Raw genomic sequence first — 22,697 nt, 5'->3', positions numbered from 1 at the left:
TGACATAAAGTCCTTAAATTTCAGTAGGGAGTTCTACCCGTCATCATCGGATATATCTGATATTGAATCCAACAAGAGATATGTTCCTGGCAGTCTTTTAACGTTGCTGACTTCTGTCTTCAGTGAAAAGGATAGTGCTTTGAAAACGGTATCAATTGGACAAGCCATCATGCAGGCCAGTAGACCTCGATCTCTACTTCCACCTCTTCAGATTGGCCTAGGTGTACAGCTCCACCATCATTTTGGTTCCAAATTTCTTATAGATACATGCCATAGCTTGGGATTTTGTTCGTCCTATGCAGAAGTACAGAGGTATGCGTCCTGTGCTGCTGCGTCACAAGGTACGTCTGTCTATGGTGTTTCTCCCCATAGCTGTATCCAGTTTGTTGCCGACAACGTCGACCACAACATCCGAACTTTGGATGGCTACAATACATTTCATGGTATGGGAATCATCGCCGGGGTAACTCCTGGCATGTTCACTGCTAGACCTGTTTCAAGAACTCTTGTGACAACCAATGACCTGATTGAACTTGGAAAGATAGAGATCCATAACTACAGGCAACCTACCAATAAGATGGGAAGCATGACATTCGCGTCGCTCAAACAGATGCAAAAGATGGATTCCACCTGGAAACTGGATGCATTGACTCAGATTGTATGGCCTTTAAGATCGCCTACGCCAGGATGGTCAGGTCTTATGCAAATGATTGCATCAGGATCATATCCAGGTAAATCATCATTTACATTTCTACCAATGATTGATCTAAACCCAAGTGATCTATCATGCGTTTTTTCAACACTAAGATTTATAAGTGAGCAGGCCAGACTCTACAACAAAACCCCGATCATCACATTTGACCAACCACTCTACTGGAAAGCATTTACCATCATATCCAATGATGAGCCAGGGAGCAACCTCAAATCAATCGTCCTACGCTTAGGAGGATTTCACTTAGAAATGAGCTTTCTTGGAGCTGTTGGCCATCTTATGTGTGGATCGGGTCTACATCAGCTTTTAGAGACAGTGTATTCCCCCAATGCAGTTTCTCATATGATCACAGGGAAAGCCGTTGCAAGAGCACTTCGAGGTCACATGCTAGTTGACGTTGCTCTTCATGCTCTTCTTGTGTCTGAAGTGTTTGGAGTAAAGCTTCCAGTCGACGTAGCGGAGAACATGGAGACAGAAGAGAATCTTCAAGATGAAGATGCGCCAGCGTTTTCGAATCATGGATCTCACATGTTATCTCAAGCAGCGAACTTGTATGATCAGCTCGTAGCTGGAGACATTTCTATTGAAACACTGTGTAACAACTCGGTTTTAACTGAAGCATTTGACTTGCTTGCTGAGAACTCAAAGAGATATGAACAAATGCGCACAGCAAGGCTTTGGATTCAGTATTCTGAAATGATACAAATTCTCAGATCATTCATAAAGGCCGAGAGAACAGGTGATTGGGAAATGCATTTGAAATGTATACAGGATATGCTACCATACTTCGCCGCTGCAGGGCACAATCTTTACACGAAGTCTGGATATACTTACCTCACACAGATGCAGAACCTGGAAACTGAACATCCAGATGTTTACCAACAGTTTCTGTCTGGATATCATGTCTTTCGAAGGAGTGATCGTTTCTGGGCTGGTCTATCATGCGACCTTGTTATAGAGCAAGAACTTATGAGAAGTGTAAAGACATCAGGAGGACTAACCAGAGGTCGTGGAATGGGTGATGTCCAGAGGAGTCAGTGGCTATTGTCAATGCCTGCATGTGCAGACATGAATAACGCTCTGCAAGTTTTGACAGGCGTGGGATTTCAAACTAGCGACCAACATAAGGAGGCCACTGCTGCAAAGAAGGAACGAGACCATAAGGATATAACAAAAGTCCTGGGTTTCTTGAGCGACCGAAATCCCTTTTCAGGTTCTGTGTCTTTACGGAACATTGAAACAGGCGAGGTAGCGGATGATAGCGTAAACCAAGACCACGCAAAGGAGGTGGGTGAACGTATTATAGCATCCATGGAAGGGAAAAGGGTTCTTGAATTCTCATTCAAGCGATCCAATCAAGTGCAAACCCAAGGGGATAAATCCTGTGTCAAGGTAGATGGGGAGAGTGTGCTAATTGACCCTCAACTCCTTTTCCAGCGCCTCACGATTGCCGCTACGGGACTCTTAGAAGACCTTCCTACGGTGTTTAAGTATGAGCTGTGTAGCTACCCTTCATCATTGTTTGAGGCATCAGGTCTTCCTAGGGCAGCACAGAAAGCATCTCTAGCAGATTGCATTTGGAGTATGGGGGATTGTGGAATTGCAAAACTTCCAGACGACTTACTAACTGTACTAGACGGTGGTTCCCTGTTGCAAAGAATCCCATGGAATGTTGGTGATTCATTTGCGAACATTTGTCAAACGTACGTACAACACGTTACAATGAAGTACGCAGATTCTGTTGTTGTCTTCGATGGTTATACCAGTAAATTGTCAACGAAGGATGTTACCCATATCAGGCGCTCAAATGGTGCAACAGCACAGAAAGTAGACTTCACCGAGGAAATGCCCTGTCGAATGAAGAAAGAACGATTCCTGTCCAACATAGAAAATAAGCAGCACTTCATAGACCTGTTAGGTTCTAAACTGCAGCAAAGTGGTTGTACGACTGTGCACTCAGATGAAGATGCAGATCTTCTTATCACACAGACTGCTGTCAATTGTGCAGCAATTAAAGATGTTGTTGTAGTTGGAGAGGACACAGATCTTCTTGTTCTGCTCTGTTATCACGCCGGTCGTCAGAATCATGCAATTTACTTCAAATCCGATTGTAAAAGATCTCTTGGGAAAGAAATTAAGATATGGGACATCGGTAAGACAAAAGAGGTTCTTGGAAATCAATGCAGCCTGTTACCCGTGTTACATGCTTTGAGCGGATGTGATACGACATCTCGACTCTTTGGTATCGGCAAAGGGCCAGCGTTCAAGAAGCTACAATCATCTGACGTCCTCCAAGTCCATGCTCGTGTCTTCCTGGATAGTACATCTGATGTAGATGCAGTTGCATCGGCAGGAGAAGAGATTCTCACGGTCTGGTATGGCGGACAACCATTTGAGACCTTAGATCTCCTGCGTTTCAGAAGATTTGCAGCAAAAACGCACACAGGCGTCACATCTGTGAAAGTACACACCTTGCCTCCAACTTCAAATGCGGCCAGGTTCCACTGTATGCGGTCGTTTCTTCAGTGTCAGTGTTGGATTGGTAATGGGTGTAACTTTGTTCCACAAAACTGGGGATGGTTTGTCAAAGAGAACTACCTATTACCCGTGAAATGTACAATGCCTCCAGCTCCAGAACAGCTGCTTAAAGTGGTTAAATGTGGATGCAAATTGAATTGCGACACGAAAAGATGCACGTGCCGTAAAAACGGTTTGTCGTGTTCTGTGGGTTGCGGCGAGTGTAGGGGTACAAGCTGTTCGAATTCATTACCAGTGACGCATGCAGATTTGAACGAGGACTTGTAAATGACTGGTTTGTACTTCATTACTGTAATATCCCAAAAACTTATAAATGAACATTACCATGCTTTTAAAAGAAACTAAATATAACTGTGTAAATGCAAATACAAATATATGGTTAACCTGCAATAGACTTGTATAAAAATACGTTTAGCCCCCATTTCCTTGCTACATGTGAGTCCCCAAAGGTCAATCATTATGCTAAAATGACAAAAGCATGCTTAATAACTGCCCTGGATTGGTTTCTTTATATATATGTAGTAGGTTTGAGATTATATATGATAAAAACAACATGCAAAACACAGGGAAATCATTTTTATACTCACATTTCTTGAAATGATGAGATTATTTACAAGTTGAGATAATTCTAAGGCTGTGTCGTCAATAGACATGCAAAATAATATGCAATGACACTCAATTTGATCAGCATTATCACTTCTAACTTTAATATACAATCAGTTGTTCTACCATAAGGGATTTTCTTTTGATAACCAAAAATTTACCTCTATACTCTATTATCTTTACTTAACCTAAATCACGATTATTAAAAAATATGGTATAAATTTGCGAAATTTGCTTGAAAGATTTAACAAAGAGTTGTTACATTTCTCGTCCGTTGCTTAATTTTTAATTTTAAAGCAATACAAATTTGAAAGAGACAGAAAAAAACCAATGAAATCATTTCCACTTTGAATTTTTGATTTTTTTTTTATAAGGGGAGGTAATTATCGGGTCTTTATGACGTCATGATTTATCTAAATCAATATAGTGTGATATGTCCTGAAAGGTGCACTATCTGTGCTTATTCTAATGTATATATAGTTGTTCTATCTGAAAGACTTTATTTTTTATTCCGAAAATTATACACCTACCCCCCATATTTTCTTTAAATGATTTGTATTCAAGTAAGGTATAAAAAAGGTGAAAAAATAACTTTTCCCTTTCGGTGATGGCTTTAGACTTTTTAAATATTAAGCAAGACATGTTACAGATAATAGAAACTCAAAAATAAATTCTTTTGCAATTAGTTTGAGGTTAGCCATATTTTTACTATAAAATGACTGGACTAAATGTCCAATGTTACAGGGTAGGTGTGTTGATGTTGGAAGTAGGAGGTAATGGTTAGATTTAAAGACGATTGTCGGATAACGTTGAGATTTTTGTTAAAAAAAAAACCTTATTGATATTTATAAGATTAAGAAAACCTTGAAAGTACATTATGTAATCAAAAGTTAATGAATTCACGATGAAACCCTTGAAAGTACATTTTGTAATTAAAAGTTAATGAATTCACCATATAAGTATTTGTTTTATGTATTTCATATTAAACAATTCATCTACTTCCACTTAGAAGCCTAATGATGCAGCGAAATTATAATTCAGAACTGTATCTCGTGTGTTTCTGTAATATGAATACTGACTACTAGTATATGATTGTATTTGTATAAAATATGACTGACCCTGGTAATGAAAGCCGTGTCGGCTACCTAACAATCTACAAAAATAAAGAAATAACGAAAGAATGATCAAAGTTGTTTTCAGAGTTCGTCGGAAAGGCCCGAATATTTCTGATTAATAATGTCACTATTTGTAACCGAAAAATATTTCAATGAAATCACGAACTGATTCAAATATTGTCTGGTGATCTCATATTTTTCTTAGATATCAGAAACTACAAGTAATAAAAAAGATACCACAAATTGTTCAAAATCGTGGACTATTTCTGACACCATTGTGTAAAAGATGAAGAAATTGTATGAATATTCTGATACTAAACACCTTGTACATACCATTCCTATTTTGAAGTATATTGTATCCTATATACAGGTATTATTTTCATATCTTTATTTCCCCCTTTCACGTTATGGATCGTACCCTGATCTTGTCTTTGCATGTGTTATTGAAAGTTTTTTTTACTGTAACTGGTATATTTTTTATGATATGTTTTCTAAAATTACTCCTTCGCTGTGGCGATATTGAAAGTAAGCCAGGTCCCGAACGTCCATCCCTTTCTGATTTATCCATTCTAAACCAAAACTACTTATCGATAGTGCACTACAACGTCCAGAGTTTATTACCAAAAACAGACATAATTTTTAGTGAACTATATCAATATGATATTTTATCATTTACTGAAACTTGGTTATCACCAAATACAGAAAAGTCAGGCGAACTTTCCCATTCTAAATTTCATGACCCATTTGTAAAATCTCGGTCAGATAGGGTGGGCGGAGGTATTGCCGTATATGTTGATAAAAGTATTACTGCGATCCGTCGTTCGGAATTTGAAGTAAATAATCTTGAATGCATTTGGATAGAACTACAGTTTAACAATAAAATAATTATGATGGGAACTTTTTATAGACCTCCAAACTCTGGAAATGAAATTTGGAATTTAATAGATTATTCTATTGATATGGTAGCTAATTATAAATCTGACAATATTTTAATTACATGTGATTTTAATGAAAATCAGTTAGCTACAAATTCGCATCATATCAGTGACATAATGTATCGATATAATTTCATTCAGTTTGTTGACGAGCCTACTCATTTTACAGAACACTCATCCTCTCTTTTAGATATATCCATGACAAATGATATAAATGTTATAAAGGAAGTTGTTGTGGGCGAATCCTTTTTACCAGCCGAGACAAGATATCACTGTCCTATTTACACTTTTTTAGATATTGGTCTTAATACTTTTAATATGAGTACCGAAAGGCATATTTGGTTATATAAGAATGGTGATTATAAAATGCTTTGTGATAGATTGAATGATATAGACTGGATTAGTCCACTTGAAAATTTAACAATTGATGAATTCGCTGGGTTTTTTTAATTCCACAATTTAGAACACTGCAAAAGGATGTATTCCTAATAAAACTTTAACAATAAGGCAAAATGAACCTCTATGGATGCACAATGAAGTTAGAACATTAATAAGGGCTCGGAAACGATTACATCGGAAAGCTAAAAGTTAACAAAATCCATATCATTGGCTACAATTTAGATGTAAATGTATTGATGCTATTAGGAGAGCAAAAAATGAAAATATTTTAAAGTTAACCGGTAAGATAAAATGTATGTCTATATCGACACGAGACTGGTGGAACTTGATTAACACTTTCACAATTTTTTTCAGCCAAAACATCTCATATACCAACGCTGATACATACTAATATATACTATGGAGATAATAAACAAAAGGCAGATATTTTTAATACCTACTTTATTAGTCAATCTACCCTTGATGACTCTAATATAACACTACCCTGTAATGTAAATACCCCTGATAACAAACTTGAAAATATTAATATTACTGAACAAGTTGTTGAAGATGCAATCAATATGTTGGATATTTCCAAAGCTTCTGGTCCAGATAAAATGAGTCCAAGAATAATCAAGGTAGCAAAGACATAGTCTGTTATTTCAATTCTGACTAAATTATTTAACAAGTCCATCGACTGTAGTATATATCCCTCTTTATGGAAAAATAGCGAATGTTACACCAGTTTTTAAGAAAGGCGATAAAACTACTGTTTCAAATTATAGACATATATCTTTGATAAGTATTGTTGGCAAATTAATGGAAAGGTGTATTTTCAAACACGCTAACAATTTTTTTAGAGATACAATTTTTTTTTTACAAATTGTCAATCAGGCTTCACACCTGGGGATTCTGCAACAAATCAATTGCTAGACATTACAAATGATATTGGGAGGGCTTTAGACGCGGGTAAAGAAATTATTGCTGTATTTTGTGATATAAGTAAAGCCTTTGATCGTGTTTGACACAGGGGTCTTATCCATAAATTGAAAGAATCGGGCATATCTGGGAAATTACTAGCTTGGTGCGAAAATTATTTTCTGGCAGAAGTCAAAGGGTTGTAATAAATGGTCTTTCTTCGGAAACTCAAAATATCAAAGCAGGTGTACCTCAAGGTTCAATCTTAGGGCTTCTTTTCTTCCTCGTATATATAAATGATATTGTGAATGACATAAATTGTAAAATAAAATTATTTGCTGATGATACAGCCTTGTATATATTCGGGTTTTGGTTCGCAATTTGGTGGTTATACTATTTACATTGTCCTAGTTACAATGTATATACATGTTTTCAATATTATCAAAGTCCATTTAAAAATATTTTTAGTTAACAGAGGAGGACACACTTATCGGACGACAGGGACGAACTTTCTCTCCGTATCAAAAACAGCTGACACATATCACAAGTGTGTATGAAGTAGATGTGAAGTGATGCAGCGAAATGTGCATGTCGTGTGTAACTATATACATCAACATGTGTATATAACCACAGGGGCATGAGAAGCATTTTTAATGTTACATTATAGACCAAGATCTGTCCGGGTAGCGGTACCTAATGCTAGGGCTTTTCGCGCTTTGAAAACGTTCAGTTAAATTAATATTATGATCACTAAATTTCTATGTATTGCTTTCTACGACATGTTTCAAGCATTAAATTTACATACATTTACATGCACATACAATGTACCCTACATTTCAATATAAATTATTCAGAACTTAAACTGTAACGATTCTCAGGTCCCTGTGAGTATCGGCACATAGTGTTGTATTGGGGTATAGGAAATGATCCATCGTCCTGTGACATAATTTCTTCATTTTAGTAGCTGATTCATATTAAGATTAACCAAATAAAATAAATATTGTACAGACTTTTGTATTTTTATAGTACTGCCTCTTCGACTTTACATGTATATCAAATCAGTGAATAGTTTATCACCAGCTTTACAATACAATTGTGATATTTATATAATGTAGCTGTATCGATAAAGTTTTCTCTGAACAACAGGTACTGAAAATATGTTTGTGTAACACGAAATCCCAACAAACCGTCCATAGGCGCAGTGGTTTAAGCTGCGGGTAATTATGGCTAGGCGATTAGGTGAAGGAGGCAGATCGTGACTTCGAGGCCCGATCAGGGCACGAGTAATAAAATTGTCTTCTTTCGTCATATGTTTTACTATATGTATTTAGTGTTGTGTCACATCAATCACAAACGTCTTCAACTCAAATGTCGTTCTCAAAAAATAAATACATTGTAAATAAATAAGTTAATAAAATGAATAAATAAATACCTAAATGGTAAATTTGCACAATCCTAATACATTTTGCCTTTGTACATGTAATACAAGAACAACATTTTGCATATCACATACACAGATTATTCAAACTTTTCTGATATGCAATATTCGATCTTTGGATGCCAAATTATTACTTTATTAACCAGACAGATTTCGGATGAACTATTTAATAATCCAACATTTGCCATGCCTATGACGCCGGGTTGATGACGTAATAACGACATATAGATTGGACAGTGAGAGATCTAGACATTCCGACAGTCACTAATTAACCGTTACGTAAAACGTCGAACACATACTGAGATTAATTTTGGCCTGGTCTGTCGTTCTCAATATAATAGATATCTATTTGTAATATGATATTTTGGCACATGTCAGGGATGAAAACTGTACATACAAGCACAGGCGTCTCCATCTGGTAAGTATTTATAGTAAAAATTACTATTAGAGTAGGGGCCAATATTTCCTCCATAAATACACAGCGCCTGTGATGCAAGTATACAGGACTGCTTTGTGCGGTTAACTTTGGCGCGAAATATATGTAAATGTTGTCACAACAAATATTTGATATAACATCATCTTTCATTATTTTCATTTATTTTTTACCTTTTCAATCCTGTCATTATATTACAATTATTTTCATTTTCGAACTTTTGAAATGTTGCATCGGGTATGATTTTATAGTTCGAAGTTCTAATATGGCGGCGATGGTTCGTTTCGGAGATTATTCCTGATTATTTTCTTGATATGTCACAGATATTTAACTAGATTGTTGTACATTTGAATTTCTCGGTATTGGGCATTTTTTTATGTGGAAAACTGAAGCTTCGGTGATCTGTTAATTTATGAGATTTATTCAGTTTCCAAAAGAGTACAGTATAACAAAAATACATATCTCTATATGTCTTATACATGTATATACAATAAAGATAAACGACCGAACACCTACATACATATATATATATTGTTGCGATGTTCGCTGGGTTAGGCATAACGATCATTGAATATTTACCAGATATTAAACTGTTGTTTTGCACGGATCAATGCATTTCCTCAGACTTCTTTTGTGAACAGCTTGAAAACAAATCAAAATTTGGTTCAACAATAACTTCAACTTACTGACCTTTACTTATCAAATCGGATATGATTTTGACCCTATGTCCAGTAGAAGGCATGGGCCAGACAACTGCAATATACATCATTGCATGTCCTCACAGCGTACCTCCAAATTTTGCTTTTTCTCCATCAGAAACGAAGTCATTGTCTGCTGGTACTAGATTAATGCGAATTTTATTCGTCGTTATGGAAACCAAATTATATAATCAATGCGCATGTCCATGTTTCTTAGTTTACACTGAGGCTCTATATCAGACTAGTTAATATTCGTAGCTGTCGGAGGTCACGTAGGTTTAAGATGACCTCACAATAAAGTGTACATTTCCTTCGCGACAGGAAATACACACACCGATATCGTCACGCGAACAAACGCGGACATTGTTTTTAAACGTTCTAGATCCTGTTTCGTTTGTTTTTTTTGTTATAATAGGCATTCGACCAGGAAAACAAACATTTGTGTTGTGGAATGAAATGGTGCTATTTCCACATAGTCAAACATTTTGATCGAAGAAAACATTTCTGTGTTTGTGCGGATTTTCCCTGCTGGACGAGGAAAAGGATATGGGCATGACACGGACATTGGTGCTTGTAGCTGTAACATTCGTCGTCATACAGGAATGTATGTATACAAACACTAGTTACTGTTTTTATACTATCTTCTGTAACAATGACTTCGTCTTAATTGTTTCAATTTATATCAGTCATCATCAGGCAAACATAAAGACATATCAAATGATAGTATCAAATGCAACATTTGAAACTAGTTTATATCACTTTAGAAAATTCTTTCCTATGTACAGAAACATTATTGAGTTAAAACACTAGTTTGGTTTGGTTTCACCTACCCGATTGAGCGAGTGTCTAGGGGATGCCAACAGCATAACTAGCACGTTATCATCTTTATAGAAAAATAAAATGCACCTCTTTCCCAATATTAGAACACGAAGTGTTACACGATATCAGATACTTAAGAGAACTGTGTACTCTGATGGAGACCGGAGAATAAAATTCAGCTATACAATTAATTGTGATTTAACGGAATTCATGAATATATTTCAAAACAAAATTTCATTTTCTGCTATCATTTTTTTATTTACATGATAAAAGAATATGTTGGTATTTAATATTTGGAGAAGAAGTACCGAATGGTAGACATAATTTTGTGTTGAGAAATAAACAAGACGAAACTGTTGGTAATATGGCAAGTCCTTCCCCGTTTCACGGATCCCGGAGGTCACATGTAATATTGCGTACCGTCCCAACCCACGTGATTCATTACGATGATAAATGTATTCTATCCGCCACAGTCCGCCCACAACATGGAAATGCTGTCTCTTGCCCAGTTGAACAATCTGTTTCTACACGGTACTTGAGGTGATGTCAGTTTCATAAGCATAATCTGGAGCAATGCAGTCACTTATAAGAATGTGATATATTCCGACAAATTGTGCATACATTTACACAGCGATGACAAAGAGATTTAAAACAATCAAGAATAAGCTCCGATATATTTTCATACAATACCCAAAGTAAATAGTTCATGCTATTACACCTCTCTAAAAGTTTGAGCTTCCATAATTATATCTTTTATGTGATGTGGAAAAATATATATTGCATACCCCCCCCCCCCCCCCGTCTCTATATACCGACTGCGATATTGCTTACAAATAAATGACAAAACGAAAGGTGACGAGTCTTTGATAACATTGTAATTAATTAATATTGTATCATATCATCAAGCCTTCTCTAGTCCCTGTGTCTAAAAAAAATACAGACCAGTCGCTGAAATATAAACAAGTTTGATATAACGTTCATGTGAATAGGCTATAAATATCAGTAGTTAATTTTATCAAAGGTCTTTACATAATTTGATTATTACCATCTGGAAAATCGAATGTCTTAGTCGTTAAGTTGAAGGAAAGATAAACTTAGGAAGAAAAACAGGTATAAAGCATTCTCACAAAAAAAAATGAACACACATGAACAACAAACATGCTACACTTCCGCCTGTTACTCAGCGACATCCACTTACCCCACACGGCCGATTCGTCATCCAATGCATGTCGTTTCCCCGTATGTAATCGACTCATCTCTAACCAATATGTCGCTCAAAGGTCAACACAACCTGTCATTCTACTGGATTATAATTTTAGGCCTTAGGAGCGATCATTTTAGGATGATATTGTCATTTTATATTTGTTTGTGTTGATTAGATATATTTTTATACCGTGATGGCAGTTCTATGCATTTGTGTAGCATCTTTACCTAGCACACAGATATCGACGAAATGACGCGTAATCTGAACCTGCGATAGTCATTGTAAATTTAAGGTTTATAATCGTCTCTCTCTCTCTCTCTCTCTTTGACAGATACAGCAGTAGTCAGCCCAATGTCAGGTAGATTACCAACCGTCTCCAAAAGACAGTCAGGAAACAGTTCGACGTTAGCAGGGTCAACAGGTAGACTTCATTACTACTGACAACAACTATCAGATACACTTAATTAATACTGACAACAACTATCAGATACACTTCATTAATACTGACAACAACTATCAGATACACTTCATAAATACTGACAACAACTAACAGATACACTTCATTAATACTCACAACAACTAACAGATACACTTCATATATACTGACAACAACTGACAGATACACTTCATATATACTGACAACAACTAACAGATACACTTCATATATACTGACAACAACTATCAGATACACTTCATATATACTGACAACAACTGACAGATACACTTCATATATACTGACAACAACTAACAGATACACTTCATATATACTGACAACAACTATCAGATACACTTCATATATACTGACAACAACTAACAGATACACTTCATAAATACTGACAACAACTAACAGATACACTTCATAAATACTGACAACAACTAACAGATACACTTCATTAATACTGACAACAACTAACAGATACACTTCATATATACTGACAACAACTATCAGATACACTTCATATATACTGACAACAACTATCAGATACACTTCATATATACTCATAACAACTATCAGATACACTTCATAAATACTCACAACAACTATCAGATACACTTCATATATACTGACAACAACTGACAGATACACTTCATATATACTGACAACAACTATCAGATACACTTCATATATACTCATAACAACTATCAGATACACTTCATAAATACTCACAACAACTATCAGATACACTTCATATATACTGAGAACCACCAACAGATACACTTCATATATACTGACAACAACTATCAGATACACTTCATATATACTGACAACAACTATCAGATACACTTCATATATACTGACAACCACCAACAGATACACTTCATATATACTGACAACAACTATCAGATACACTTAATTAATACTGACAACCACTATCAGATACACTTCATATATACTGACAACAACTATCAGATACACTTCATATATACTCACAACAACTATCAGATACACTTCATATATACTCACAACAACTATCAGATACACTTCATATATACTGTTAACCACCAACAGATACACTTCATATATACTCACAACAACTATCAGATACACTTAATTAATACTGACAACCACTATCAGATACACTTCATATATACTGACAACAACTATCAGATACACTTCATATATACTCACAACAACTATCAGATACACTTCATATATACTCACAACAACTATCAGATACACTTCATATATACTCACAACAACTATCAGATACACTTCATATATACTCATAACAACTATCAGATACACTTCATAAATACTCACAACAACTATCAGATACACTTCATATATACTCATAACAACTATCAGATACACTTCATAAATACTCACAACAACTATCAGATACACTTAATTAATACTGACAACAACTATCAGATACACTTCATATATACTGACAACAACTGTCAGATACACTTCATATATACTCACAACAACTATCAGATACACTTCATATATACTCACAACAACTATCAGGTATACTTCATATATACTGACAACAACTATCAGATACACTTCATAATACTCACAACAACTATCAGATACACTTCATATATACTGACAACAACTATCAGATACACTTCATATATACTCACAACAACTATCAGATACACTTCATATATATTCATAACAACTAACAGATACACTTAATATATACTGACAACAACTATCAGATACACTTCATATATACTGAGAACCACCAACAGATACACTTCATATATACTGACAACAACTATCAGATACACTTCATATATACTCACAACAACTAACAGATACACTTCATAAATACTCACAACAACTAACAGATACACTTCATAAATACTCACAACCACCAACAGATACACTTCATATATACTGACAACAACTATCAGATACACTTCATATATACTCACAACAACTATCAGATACACTTCATATATACTCACAACAACTATCAGATACACTTCATATATACTCACAACAACTATCAGATACACTTCATATATACTGACAACAACTATCAGATACACTTCATATATACTGACAACAACTATCAGATACACTTCATATATACTCATAACAACTATCAGATACACTTCATATATACTGACAACCACCAACAGATACACTTCATAAATACTCACAACAACTAACAGATACACTTCATATATACTGACAACAACTATCAGATACACTTCATATATACTGACAACAACTATCAGATAAACTTCATATATACTCACAACTATCAGATACACTTCATTAATACTGACAACCACCAACAGATACACTTCATATATACTGACAACAACTATCAGATACACTTCATATATACTGACAACAACTATCAGATACACTTCATATATACTCATAACAACTATCAGATACACTTCATATATACTGACAACCACCAACAGATACACTTCATATATACTGACAACAACTATCAGATACACTTCATATATACTGACAACAACTATCAGATACACTTCATATATACTGACAACAACTATCAGATACACTTCATATATACTCACAACAACTATCAGATACACTTCATATATACTCACAACAACTATCAGATACACTTCATATATACTGACAACAACTGACAGATACACTTCATATATACTCACAACTATCAGATACACTTCATTAATACTGACAACCACCAACAGATACACTTCATATATACTCACAACAACTATCAGATACACTTCATATATACTCACAACAACTATCAGATACACTTCATATATACTGACAACAACTATCAGATACACTTAATTAATACTGACAACAACTATCAGGTACACTTAATTAATACTGACAACAACTATCAGATACACTTCATATATACTGACAACCACCAACAGATACACTTCATATATACTGACAACAACTATCAGATACACTTCATATATACTCACAACAACTATCAGATACACTTGATATATACTGACAACAACTATCAGATACACTTCATAAATACTGACAACAACTGACAGATACACTTCATATATACTGACAACAACTGACAGATAAACTTCATCTATACTGACAACAACTGACAGATACACCTCATATACATTTGTGTATACTGACAACCACCAACAGATACACTTCATATATACTGACAACAACTAACAGATACACTTCATATATACTCATAACAACTATCAGATAAACTTCATCTATACTGACAACCACCAACAGGTAAATTTCATTTATACTGACGACCACCAACAGGTAAATTTCATTTATACTGACGACCACCAACAGGGACATTTTACAATGCTGAAAACCTTGCCGCTTTTTAAAACAATCTCTATAGTAGTTTTCTTCTCACTGCCTGAACCGGGAGTAAAACTTATATCCAAATCTGCTGGAAATCCGGATATGTTTCGTCTACCAAGTTAGCTAAAAGAGCTAAATCAAATTAAATTATGTCGGGATGAATAACTGAATTTTGATTACCAATATACTTTTTTTATGATACACCTAGCATAAATTATATTTGATGAAAATGCATTCAAATTGGGGCCACAGACGGGTCCACAAGTTTTTTTTTTTTAATTTTAAATCTGTATCATTCATTTTGATGTTTGTATTTTTACATCGACCTGTTTTAGCAATAAATCTGTGGTAAAACAAATGAGAAAATAGTCTTATTAAAAAAAAAGAAAAAAAAGTGTGTGCTGTTTTAGACGTTGTGCTCGTTTTAGCCAATGCCCGTTTTCATATTAATTTTTAACAATGCACATACTCAGAATTGTCGGAAGGATATGTGTTTACCAAATAAATGATCAATTATCATTTCAGTAACGGAAGGCAAATGTCAAGCGTTCCACCTAACCAGAGGCTTGCGTGTGAAGTACCTGAGACGGTATGCCCGATTTAACTGTGATAGTCCCTTCATCATGTATGGTTCTAAACGAGTTGTCTGTGTAGGCGGTGTCTGGACCGGAAGTCAGCCATTATGTATAGGTGAATATGCATTAAATGTTTTGATACCTAAAGGGGAACAACTTGTACATATTTATTTACTCTGAAGAATTTTTTGGCATATTTGGCATAGCCGTCTAATATTCTTTTGACCCCGGATAAGGCGCGACAGGTGGCGTTACTGGTGAGGATGAAGTATGTGATTGGTCAATGTAGCGGTAAATGCAAAATGCAGAGATGCAGTTAAAAAAGAAACAAAGTTAAAAATGCAAGCTGAATAAGTGGATGTATCTTTTCAAATGACACATTTATAAAATCATATTCGTGATTCAAATGCAGTCTTATTATCACCAAAAATGATTCAAACTGAATTCATTTTGTTATCTGTGCTGAAACGCATTAGTTCGTTGATTTATTTCACCAGCAGTTTTATATTATAACCACCAACATTAAAACTATGCCGTTTATCTTTTTTTGAAGATATTTCTTGTTATTCTTAACTTATCACCTCTTTAAAATATACTGCACTGAATAAATGCTACATGAAAGCTAAACATTCACAAATTACCATCTACCATGTCTAAAATACAATGTATTGGATTTCTACTGATATAAACGCAATGCGTAAACATCCCATGTTCCAAATTGATGTAACACATTCGCATTGAAACTGGCATGAATTCGTTAATAACAGACATCCTCCAAATGTGTATCATAGTTCAAGTCTATACATGTATTTATTGGTTACTATATACGCGTCGGTTGATTGCACATGCCAACGTAATTCTCGCATTAGTCCGACGTCATCTAAACGCTTGTCTATAACGACTGTCTCACGTTGTACGAGGCGGAAGAAAAAGAGTCAAGATAACACATATTCAGTTTCGAACTAAACTTTTTTTTCCAAAGAGCAGTCTTCTTGCCATTTCTAGAGTTCTTTACAGTGTCTAATAAGAGCATTTTCTATGTTTTTGACATAAAATCAAATCTGGTCAAACCATGCAATGCTCCTATTTTGTGCTTGGCTAGTTTGTGCAATATATGCTATACAAATGAGTTGTTTATGTGCCCCTGAAACATGCATTTTTCGTTTGTTTTGTTGAAATTAACAAACAGCTTAACAACTTACAGGTCAACAGCATGTCCCATGGTTTTCCAGCATACATACTAAAAGTTCATCAAATTAATTTGTGTTAAATTGCACCATAGTAGAAATTCATAGGTTTGTAAAATATCACTGTTTTGACTGGATTTGCTGTTTAGGTGCCCCTCAACAACCTACAGCAGAAAGCTACATTATTTTAGATACATGATTTACATGTATACCACAACAGACAGATCAAATCCAAAAATATTAATTTTGTTAATGGTTTTTCAGTTGTAACCACATCAAATGTAATTGCAAATAATAACGTGTTCAGAAAATATCTGTGTATATTTTTTTTACCAGCAAGCCGCTGTCCCGATGTACTCATCAGGGATTCCGGACTTTCTGTAACTCGTCGTTACCAGGGGGCGCTACTCGTGTTCTCCTGTCCCCCGGGCATGTCTATCGTTGGGGATAACCAGCTTAGTTGTGACGGCGAGAAGTGGAGCGGAAGTGTGCCTATATGTACTTGTGAGTATTGGTATCGGTTAGCATTTTATATGTTAATTATCGCGTATATTTTAGTTGCTAACGTTGATTCAGAAATGTCTGAATGGAGGTTGGATCGACAGACTCCCATACAAATGTATGAATGAATAAATTGGGAAGGACAAAAATACTATGACGACGACGACGAATATGATGATGACAGTAGTGTGAAGGATGATGTATTATAATTATTGATTGTTAATGATGATATATGTGTTTGGAAAATATATATATAAAAAAAAAAGAACAAAAATAACTTTTTTAGATATATGTTATAAACGTCTTTGATACACCTTCCTCCACATCATCATATTCAATAACTGAATTAATTAGTTGATTAAGTGGACTTCCTCGTTAAGAGTAACCAGATGTGTCTTTGGAGCAAACAAACCAAGTGACATAATAACGTAAAAGACTTGTAATACCGTAATTTACATCAGGTTTTCTTAAATTTTATCAGTAACAGTGCGGAATGCTACGAATTTATCCTGTTGAATAAAATATTGTATAGACAAACCAAATAGATTTATAATGATGACAATAAGACAATTACGTAAGGATAATAAATGATCCATGTCGTTTTTTCAGCTGAGGAAGCTGAGCGGTCGTGTGGATTTGAGAAGACAGATTTGTGTGGATGGACCAATGATATAAACTCTACCCTATCGTGGACACGGACCAATGGGTCAACTCCCACGAACCGGACCGGTCCCAGGACCGGGCACTCTCCAGTCGGGATATCAGGTACAGACCAGTGTCCGTACGTCTGTACAAGACGGACAGACAGGAAATCTATTGTCTCCCCGGTAGAGGACTTATACATGTACGATACAGAAAATAGAACACAAAATTGTTTTGAACATTAATTATTGGTGTAATACCAGTGGTTTGGTTTGGTCTAGTGCTGTTTAACGTCCTATAAACAACAGAGGTCATTTAAGGACGGCGTAATGCCAATGTATTATTGAAGGAGTCGAATCAAATACTATATATAACATAGATCCATTCAAGCATACTAGGATGCGATTGATTTAAATATCGTAGATTTTATTTTGGACTAAATATGGCCGAGTTGTGTATGCTTCTGTCGAATAACATACGACATGTACGACAACCGGAAATCATTCGTTTCCAAAACTCTTATTGACTTGACGGAAAGGCTCGGAAGGTTTGCGATCATATATTTTAAATATTAAATATTAAGAACAACATCAATTTTGACTTTATTTCGGTTTTCTGGATAACGTTATTCATTGAAGATATCTTATACTTACTAGTTTGTTTGTATGACTATTTCCGTGCCTCTTTCCAATTTGTTTCATTTTTTTGTTGCTTCGTTGTTCCGTTCCTTTCCTTTGTTATCCTTTCTTAAGCTTCATTCTTTTCTCCTTTTTTTCTCCCTTCATTTTTCATTTATTCCGCTTAAGTCTTCAATCTTTTGTAGGCTACTATCTTTATATGGAGAGTTCCGGTCATTCGGGACGTGATGACGTAGCCAGACTCCTCTCTCCTTGGTACCGAGACATTCCGAAAGGAACGTGTTTCCAGTTTTTCTACCACATGCTTGGGGATGAAAGTCAAGATGGTAAGACTAAGATTCGTTGAACTTATTTAATCCTTAAACAGCAATACTACCCATAGAACTAATATACGAGAGAACAATACAGGCTGAAATAAAACGGGCAGCATATTGGGAATTTGATCTTAATGAAACTATCCAATATGACTCTTAATGTAATTATTGAATGATTTTGAAAAACACCAGTGTTAATCCGTTTATTGAACAATAACTTAACGTATTCCCACTAATTCTGCTTCTATTCATTCGCGACAAATACTGGTGTCGTGATTTGATACTCTAGCAGTATTCACTCGTACAAGCATTTGAGTATGTAAGCCAGGACTCGAGATTCAGGGAAATTTCAACTTGATCATATATATTTTAGATTTTAGTTCCTTGTATGTGTACGTAAGAGATCACCAGGTGGCAGAGGAGCTGATGTTTTCAACCACAGGGTAGTCATGGCGACCGCTGGGTACGAGGATTAATTTCACTGACAGAGGATTATCAGTTGTTACAGGTACGTTCAGCAACAACAACAACAGAAACATCATCATCAACAACGACGACGACAGCAACATAAACAGTACCAGCAAAAACAACAACAGTACCATAAAAAACAACAACAATACCAGCAAAAAAACAACAACAACAACAACAACAACAACGACAACAGTACCAGCAAAAACAACAACAGTACCAGCAAAAACAACAACAGTACCAGCAAAAACTACAACAATACCAGCAAAAACAACAACAATAACAACAACGACAACAGTACCAGCAAAAACAACAGTACCAGCAAAAACAACAGTACCAGCAAAAACAACAGTACCAGCAACAACTCATATATCATTTTAGGTTCAGAAATAGCATCCGAGTTGCCTCCAATGCTGGGAAACTTCTAAGTTATAGGTTTTCTGGTAATTCATCGTAAGGACGGCCTCCGATCCGTGTACATGCGAGACACATGTATGTGGTGAGTGTGTGTGTTTTTGAAGGCTGTGGTATGTTTGTGTTTGATGCCGAATTTATAGTTCAACCACACTCACTGACGCATACTGTCAAAACACCCAGCATAATGCTCCATCCAGTCACATTATGCTGACAACGGCTCAGCCAGTCGTCAAACTCTCAAAAACTACCATTTTATAGACTCTGTCATGTCTAAACCAGGGAACAGAACCCAAAAGCTTTCCTCATAACCTCACAAGGGTGAACGCTCAACTAAAGGCCAAAAGTGAGGCGCTGTCGAGGGAGACATTAGGAGGAAGAACGTCTTTTTAGAATTTAGTCGCCTCTGAATTGTATCATGCAGGTCGCACATCAGGTACAATTCTTACATCAAATCACAAGTTAAAGGTGCATGGATCGTAAGCTGATGAACCATTGAGACAAAAACGATGTTGTGTTAGGTTTTTGTAAAGTCGTGAACATATTTGTGTGTATCCATTTCCTTTGAAAATTATTCTATTTTCTAATCATTGGGTAAAAGAACATATCAATAAAATACAATAGTTGTATCTTTCAAGAAAATTGGCAAATATTAAATGTCGTTTTTCGCTGTGATGCGTTCACAAGTTGTTATTTACATTTTTGAAGATTCCATTGCTAATTCTAACGACATTCCTATGAATTTTCCTTTCTTAATAGTAACACTCTTCCTTTCCTGATTAAAGTTTAACCCTCTCACGTATGCTTTGATGAAATTTTGTATTTAACTTTATGTTGAAGATTGTGATACAGGCCACCAGGACAACAAATTGGGCCCATGACGTAGCTATTGATGACGTCAGGCTATACAACTGTTCATATGACGGTAATGATTTTTTTTTTCTTCATTTTCACCTCTATGATTGTGTTAAATCAGGCAGTTTCAAACAACCTTGACTTTAATATAATTGTTTTTTTTATAATACGATCCAATGAAAAAATGACACAATGCAAGAAATACCAATGTAAAAATAATGAATGCCTGCAATCAATATTTGCAAAATCAAGAAATCCACACAAGAAAACAACAGGATGGCGAAGTTAAGTTTTTGCTGCAATAATTTAGCAGACCTATATACTTTAACTTCTTGACTGTTTTGTTCTCGTAGATATCGAGCTTTCAACGGATGTGACGTCAGTGACCGATCACATAGGCAGCAGTCCGGCAGCAATTAAAACAACTACACCGGGTCATGTGACCAGGCATATAACTGACTCTACAACGCCTGATAAAATCCTAACTGAGAACAGCACGAAAGATAATGTTACCCAAACTCCATCTGGTGGAAAAAGCCCAAATTCTTCAAACGATCAAAATGATTTTAAAATACAAAAGAGCACGGATCCGGATATTTTTACACATTTCATTTCTGAAAATGTTTCAATAGCTAATTGGGCTAAGACAGGCACAAAACATGTGGTTCGGTCGTCCCGGACCCCAATGTCAAAGAACGAACTATATACTCTGTACACTGGTATAATCGTCACAGTTGTTATCATACTTCTGTTGTTACTTACCATACTTGTTGGAGTACAGGTCCAGTGGCGAAAGAAAAGGGTACCACGTGATCAAACGAATGAGGAAGTCATAGAAATGGAGACGTTAAAGGAATACAAAGTTAATATGGACCCCACTGACACTACATGTAGTACTAAGGAGAGTGCCTCTGACAATCTTATTAGTGAGCATGCGCCTCACAATGAAAACGTTATATTCTGTACACGTTTGTAACTGTAGTAAATGTGACGTCAGCTGTAAAAAAAAAAATGACGTCAGACGTACACAATCAAATTTTCATTCATAAACGTATACAACGGGGTAAATCTACGTTGTCACCCGGTACCCTTCGTTCCGTGGCTTATAACTGATGTTATCAGCCCATAACTTTAAAAATAATGACGTCACTGTTTATAGCGTCGCTGTTGATTGGCTGATACGGCGGGGTATTAACTTGTAAGACAAAAAATCCATCAATAAAGTTTATCTTCTCGGGGACTGTGTGCAGTTGATTTCGTTACTGTATAAGGAGCCATACATAACACACGCACAAAAAAAAAAAAAAAAAATGGAGTGTACTTCACTGTACATGTCTGTCTCACGTAATCACTGGCGTGTACATTACCCGTTAGGGAATGATCTTTTCAAGATGGCGGACCAAGACGATCACAAAATGTAGGTGTGCACTTAAAGTTAAAAAATCAATACCGTATAAGTACACTCTGAACAAGAAAAGTACAAAGTCCTACTCAGAAATAGTTAAAATTTATATTACAACTTTTATCTGATGCTGTTTAG

The 22,697-nt window shown here is 35.5% G+C and overlaps 2 protein-coding genes across 3 annotated transcripts in view; one reads left to right on the top strand and one right to left on the bottom strand.

Annotated features, from left to right (window-relative positions):
- The window catches only part of LOC117336309, a 63,393-nt gene that overhangs the window by 24,729 nt on the left and 15,967 nt on the right, over positions 1 to 22,697 (bottom strand). The gene's annotated exons all lie outside the window — the stretch shown is intronic.
- Positions 10,023 to 22,398, top strand: LOC117336307 (MAM and LDL-receptor class A domain-containing protein 1-like). Of its 2 annotated transcripts, XM_033896796.1 has the most exons (9): positions 10,023 to 10,372; positions 12,123 to 12,212; positions 16,089 to 16,253; positions 17,662 to 17,829; positions 18,436 to 18,591; positions 19,292 to 19,432; positions 19,794 to 19,928; positions 21,143 to 21,227; positions 21,511 to 22,398. In XM_033896796.1, exons 1-7 carry the CDS (start codon positions 10,315 to 10,317, stop codon positions 19,865 to 19,867), a joined length of 852 nt encoding a protein of 283 aa, XP_033752687.1. In that variant the 5' UTR covers positions 10,023 to 10,314; the 3' UTR covers positions 19,868 to 19,928; positions 21,143 to 21,227; positions 21,511 to 22,398. The 2 variants fall into 2 exon arrangements, with proteins under 2 accessions (XP_033752687.1, XP_033752688.1); XM_033896797.1 differs by lacking the exons at positions 10,023 to 10,372; positions 12,123 to 12,212; positions 16,089 to 16,253; ... (2 more) ...; positions 19,292 to 19,432; positions 19,794 to 19,928 and adding an exon at positions 20,246 to 20,738.

The sequence above is a fragment of the Pecten maximus genome, chromosome 10 (assembly GCF_902652985.1).
Source record: "Pecten maximus chromosome 10, xPecMax1.1, whole genome shotgun sequence".
Taxonomy (NCBI): Eukaryota; Metazoa; Mollusca; class Bivalvia; order Pectinida; family Pectinidae; genus Pecten; species Pecten maximus.
This window is presented reverse-complemented; position numbering and strand designations above follow the sequence as displayed.